Source organism: Papaver somniferum, chromosome 3 (genome assembly GCF_003573695.1).
Source record: "Papaver somniferum cultivar HN1 chromosome 3, ASM357369v1, whole genome shotgun sequence".
NCBI classification, from domain to species: domain Eukaryota; kingdom Viridiplantae; phylum Streptophyta; class Magnoliopsida; order Ranunculales; family Papaveraceae; genus Papaver; species Papaver somniferum.
This window is the reverse complement of record NC_039360.1, coordinates 137,882,898-137,889,453: the sequence shown is the minus strand read 5'-3', so window position 1 is coordinate 137,889,453 and position 6,556 is coordinate 137,882,898. Positions and strand designations below refer to the sequence as shown.

Below are 6,556 nucleotides of genomic sequence, written 5' to 3'. Positions count from 1 at the left end.
TTCCAAATGCATGTAACGGATTTAAAGCGACCTGATTGGTCGATGGGAAATAGGGGTCGGTCAGGCAACATGGGGTGTGGCCACTTGCAAGTGGCACCAGCTGACCTATGGCATGGCCACACCTCCCTTTGTTGTTGCTCCTATCCCGCGGCTCCTTTTATTCCTTTTTCTGATTTTGGGTAGCATTTTGCACCTACTAATCCATGGCGGATTGATTGCCTAGTTCGCCTAAGCTTAATTTCGATAGGCGGGGGGTCTAATATACTGCGCATGGCGCAAAACCCTAATTTTTGCAAATTAGTCAGGGTAATATCTGAATCTTGTGAATTATCACAAATTGATTGAATTCTATGTGTTGACACGGAGTTCTTTTAAGTTTATTGCCAGATAGCAGTATGCTTTCCGATTGAGTACTTTTATGCAAGGACCTTAACCTTGATACTTGGAAATTCGTGCTACTCTGCTGCGAGTGAACACAAATTGTCATGCCATATCAATATTAAGGGTTCAGCCGGGGAACATAGCACAAAAGCATTCAAAGAAACTTATATTAATTGAATAATATAGGCAGGGTGCCGAAATTACAGAATATCTGGGATTGTTGCTACATGCACCATTCTGGATAAATTTCATGAGAAAATATTGAGTTGCTCAATAAATGCGACAGTGGAGAGGTTGAACACGCATCACTTTTACATGGCTCCGTTTCTTTGCAGAGTGACGGCATATCAAATGCGAGGGTTTTACAATTTTAACCCTGAACTAAAAACCACCATCAACAAAGCCCAAGGCCATTAGAGTAAGAAAAAGTGAGGAGAGGGTCAAACACTCAATTCCCACTAACTAAAATATGGGATTGAGTTTCCGCACAATACGAAACTAAGTTTCCGTAGGTGCTTTACTAACTATAATGATGAACAGATGTGTTCCACTCACTAGCCAAGCGAATTCATTCCCCACATTATAACTAAGCGAAAGGCCATAGTAGTTGTCTTTCGCTATGATCAAGCTATAGCCAAGCCAAAACCCCACCAACCATAGTGCTTGGCCTTGGTAAGTACTTTTTTTCCACAAACCTGTACATGGATTCTCAAGTTCAAGGTCATGAGACCTAGTCTTAATAGATGAATTTGGAAGAGTTTTTTATCTACAAACTTGTGCATGCAAATTAAAAGTAATGTTGCAGTAGATTTGTTCAGCAAAACGGGTCACAGATACTGCATACTCCAACAACAAGAACAAAACGTAATCAAGAATAATTAAGTTGGGTGTGCCCTTTTCTACATAATATTACATCTGACTAAACGGAACAGAGATTTTGGATTACAGCAATATATGTACAACACTACAAATTAGACACATACCTAGGTGGTACAAGAAGTGGTAAGCAAATTGCTAATAGATACATACAAATTACCTCAAATCCGAGCAGAAAATGTTACCAAGATTTACTTCATGTAGATGGACTGACACCACCTTTTTAACTTCCGTTGGTACTTTCAGCTGTTCTGAGATTTCGCGAAAAACTACTGCATGTGGAATGGTTTCCTAGGTGTAGGTGCTCGGTTCTCTATGGACTGTAATCTTTGTTTGAGATGAAAGACCTCAACCTGCACATGGATTTGAGTTTCGCAGAACGGTACCAATTCATCAGCATATACGGAAAGGGATACATATTCTACAAGCATAACAGGCACTATAATTCAAGACACATGCAGTACCTGTAATTGAAACGCTCTGGCTCTTTCTCCAGTAAGAACACCCCTTGTTGAATTAAGCTCCTGCATTACATTTGCGATAATCAGAAAGTGTAAAAAGTGGTCGAGTGGACATTACTATATGAACAGTAGGAGCAAATGGTCTCAAAGAACTCTTTATGAAGCAGGTTCTAAAAAATGAAATCCTTAACTGACCTTTTGTGTATCATCCAAAACAGCCTTCAGAAAAGCTACATCATGCTCAAGTCTCACGTTATCAGAGTGGAATATATTTGATAGACTATTAGCTTCATCTTGTGCAATCTCTATACTTGAAAGTTTCTCTTTTAACAGCTCCATTTCCTTCACCGTGTCCGACAGTTTTTTTTCCATATCCTGTTTACTCTTCACTACTGAAGATAAATTCTTCTCTGCAGCTTCTTTGCTGGTCAACGCAGTGGTTAACTGTCCTTCAAGCAACCCATTCTTCCTTATCAAACCAGCAATTTTAGTTTCATACATTTGAAATAGGCCAACTGGTTTTCCTTCAGTTTCTGGATGTTGTATTTCATCCTTGTCAGAATAATAATCTGTACTGATTTGATTCTGATGATGGGTTATATAATTTTCTGAGTCAAACACCGAAGACATGTCATCCACATTGTTCACACCTCCAGCAAGATCTGTCTGAACTCCTGTGTCTAATGTTTTTAGGTGTTGCTCCATTGTCTGCACATATCAATTTTAGTTGTAGAGAGATAACATAAGTACAAAATCATATATGAAATGATTTTAGATGATGACAATAAATCTACTGTTGCTGGTAGCAGCCTTGATAACCTGAGAAGAAGAGTTCTTCCGTACTGAGCAGTTATCTGTCTCCTTAAAGTTCTCATCCAACAGATTGTTCCGCATCGTTGAAGCTAATTTCCGTCCTTCATCCTTGTTGCACTTCGTGGAGAGTGAAGAGAGAGGATTTGAGTCCATAAGGGAGGAGACAGAAATGGATTTCCTACCTGAGCCGTGGTTCTCCAGCACAGATGCTATGTTATTTCTGACAACTGAATCAACTGGACATGGGAGAGCACGATTGTCAAACTGACATGCAAACCCTATAGTAAGGGTGAAATTCTCAAAAAGTGCCTCACCTGGACATTTGCTGCCAGTGGATTGCCAACCCATAGAGTCATGCCTTTCCATGACCAATACCTCAATCTGTAGAGTTTACATAACAATATTATTGATGGTAAGAACACCTTAGCCACTTAAAGCAAATTGCCAGAGAAAATGTCCTCATTCTAACCTGATTGGAAGTTTCCTTCTTGTATCCGCCAAAAGCGACTAGGAAATCCTTTTCTTTATGATGCACAAATACCAAGCTAAACCCCTGTATCACAGCATAATACAGTAATTCTATCAAACTAATATACATCAAATGAACTTTTTGTAGTTAAGTTTATCGTAAAATCTGTTTTTAGTGAGTGACTAAAAGTAAACCGCATGATCATGACAAAGAAGTGTTAGATTTGAAAATTTACTTGAGCTCTATATAATGTCTATCAGTTGTAAAACCAAACTCACTTTGGTTGAAGTTATCGAAGATGGAGATGATGCCACAGCTACTGACCACTCGAGTTTTAGGACATCAAGGACCAATGTATCCGCATGCCCTGTAAAACAAGATTATAAGTTTAAACTCTAAATAAGTGGAAGCATATTATCATAGTGACTAAAAGCCTAACTCAACTTTATATAAATCTTCACAAAATGCTTAAAACACACTCATGCTTAAAATTAGTCCAAGTAGAAAAAATGCAAATGCATTGGGAAGTATGAGATATACTTTTTTTCTTGCTTCCACCTCCGGCAATGTACCATTTATTCCCACATAAAATTCCGCAGCTACCAGCTCTAGGTGATGGATGGAATCCACGAAGCTTAATTCTTGTCCATATCATCTGAGAAGACAAATTGTATTTGATGAGTTTAACGTGGCTAAATAATAAGAAACCAATTGACTATGCACACTGGCCTTAATTGGTATTGCAATTCAAATAATGCCTAAGTTTATATACCGTTTCAAAATCAAGAGAGTACAAATCATTCAGAGTCCTCGATTTTGATGACCCTCCAAAAATGAAAAGGATTCTGTCATCATAGAGGGCAGCCACATGATTGGATCTTGGAGACGGTTTACTCCCTCTGTAGACAAAAATACAAACATGTCCACGTTTGTAGAAGCTCAGTAAAGGTGAGAACTGACAAATTCTTATAACACTATGGATAATTTAATAATATGGATAAGATCTAGAGTTGGTTGGTGGTTAGCAATCTGCCTGAGAAATTAGTAATGGGTTTTACAGGCTTAAACAAGCCTACCCCAACTTGTTTGGGACTAAAGGCTTGGTTGTTTTTTACAGGCTTAAACAACTCACGTGTAGTGCAGAGGAAGCCACATCAAAGACTTGAGATCGAACATATGTATATCATTCAATTTTCTTCCCTTAGCATCTTCACCGCCGAAGAGAATCAAAACTGAACCAGCTCTAGTCACACTGTGGCCGCTGCGAGAAACCTGAAATGTGGTTTAATCAAACAGTTCAAATAAAAGATTACAAAAGTAAGTATTGGCATATTCTTACACAATGTATTGCCAAGAAATTCTTAAGGATAAAAGTTTTAAAAATTACCGGAATTTCCCCTCTGGCTTCCATAAGTGACCAGCATTCCGTTTCTATATCAAATGCCCATACTGGAAAGCCATGAAGACAACATTATATAAGTTGCATCTAAACGCAGACATAATGATCCAGAGCTATAGAGGTTGACAAACAGAAGAAACCCAAACCTGAAATCCTGTCGCTTGCTGGGTCAGTTTTACCTCCAATCATTAGTGCTTTTTTCCCCCAAGGTACCTATTTGAGCCAAACAAAACCGACAAAGTTTACAATGCAATTCCATAGCCGCTTTTTTTATCTTTTGACATGCAATGAACAGCTCATAACATTTTCATGATGGTTTAAACAGTCAACACAGTACTAGTAGATTAGCAGCTGAAAATAATTTTGAAGCACGATAAGTTTGATTACTTAGCATAACTTAGTAGGTGGTGCGGTTTAGAAATTTCTTACCATACGATGTCCCTTGCACGCAGGGATCTTCAACGGAAGACTATTGGGTGACAAGTAAAGTTTTGAAGATGCTTTAGTCCACGTAAACCTCTCAAAACTAAGAACCTGTTAAGTAACAAAGAAAAAACTTCAACCAATGTGTGGCAGTGTTTTGCTGCAATCAGTACACCCACGAAGTGAAATACCGACTAACAAATGTGTTGTTCTTGACGCTGTTATCCCAAGTGTCAACTAATAATCGAAAATCAAACTGCAAACAACTGCACATGTCCATATACATGCCCCAATATACAATACATTTGAAAAGAAATTAATACCTGTACATCATCTAACACGCCATGGCCAGATTCACCACCAACCACCACCATTTTATCCCCAATCACAGTTGTTGCATGCTATTCAATCACAAAAACTTAATATTCAAATGAAAGAATGCATAATCAAATTCTAAAGTTAAGCTAAGTAAACAATTTACATTGAAGCGAGGCGTGGGTTTATCCCCGGTAGTTGATAACACCATCCAACCTTCCGCACTCCCTGAAGCACAACTGTTAGGTTCACCCGTATCAGATAAACTTTGTCGATTATGTACATCGGATTTAACCTTGGTGGGAGGCGTTACTGATTCTCCCTTCACAAACCAAAACAACATTATCAACACAGCACAATACAATACAAAGAACTATCACATACATATAGCAAGACAAAGGGTAATCACACTCACATCGGATTTGTTATTGCGTTTAGTATGTCTAACAGGACTTCTAGTTCCTGAATTAGTATCCGAAAGCTGCACTTTCAACCTAAAATCATTCAGAAATAAATTAAAAGTTTACTCCCAAACATAGGACAATAAGAAGTTAATTAAACGAACAAGAACCAAAATGTTACCTTCCCAGCTTCATTCTCCTACGAGAAAACCCAAACATTTTCTTCATTTTAAACTAGAAAAACAAAACAGACCCACATCAAAAAAAACATACCATCAACATAAACCTTAACCTTAACAGTACAAATTCATTAAATAGTTCCATAAATCCCTCAAAATAACAGAGCATAACAAAGATGGGGTTGTTTTAAGTAACAAACCTGGAGATATAGACAAGAAGATACTGTTAAGCTTTCTCTATTTGAAAAAACAACTAAATACCAGTGAAGAAACCATTAAATGTTGGTTCTATAAGATTTCAGAACTGGAATCGAAGGATATAATTTTTGTTTTGGGAAAATAAATAAATTTTTATTTAAATATGTTATTTCTTGTTTTTATTATAGTTCTAGTCATAGACTAGTACTGTCAACACAGTAGTAGAAGTACTTGAAATTGAGCTGTAAAATAATTTTAATGGCATTAAATTACTATCAATATTCATTCATCATCATCAATCAGTTAGGGAAGAGAAGAGAGTGAGAGAGTGTGATTTAATGCACGGGGGTGCGTAGTATAAGGATTTTGTTTGTACTTATTTGCATGGCGTTTTCTGGGTGGACCCTACTCTAACGTCTTACTACTACAGTTCTGTCTTTCGTGATGGATGGAGACTAACGTGCGCTCAGTGGTGCAGTTGAAAAAACCCTCCTCCCAATTCCCAACAACTGGCTAGAATCGAGGATTTGGGAAGATGGGGTGGATTTTTGTATGTTTGTTATATAAATGTTTTGATGTATCCACTGAGGATTGACTCATATACGTGTGTCCATTGACTTAGACAATGAATGTCTAAAACT

At 37.7% G+C, this 6,556-nt stretch overlaps 1 protein-coding gene across 1 annotated transcript; it reads right to left on the bottom strand.

Moving 5' to 3' along the window:
- Positions 1-1,222: 1,222 nt before the first annotated feature.
- Positions 1,223-6,219, bottom strand: LOC113357493 (acyl-CoA-binding domain-containing protein 4-like). The gene is made up of 18 exons (XM_026600900.1): positions 5,918-6,219; positions 5,720-5,772; positions 5,553-5,631; positions 5,304-5,459; positions 5,146-5,223; positions 4,829-4,933; positions 4,546-4,612; positions 4,388-4,449; positions 4,133-4,272; positions 3,773-3,899; positions 3,541-3,655; positions 3,279-3,367; positions 3,001-3,084; positions 2,846-2,912; positions 2,538-2,767; positions 1,914-2,426; positions 1,722-1,781; positions 1,223-1,610 (listed from the first exon to the last, which is right to left on the bottom strand). Exons 2-18 carry the CDS (start codon positions 5,764-5,766, stop codon positions 1,527-1,529), a joined length of 2,103 nt encoding a protein of 700 aa, XP_026456685.1. The 5' UTR covers positions 5,767-5,772; positions 5,918-6,219; the 3' UTR covers positions 1,223-1,526.
- Between the last annotated feature and the right edge of the window lie 337 nt (positions 6,220-6,556).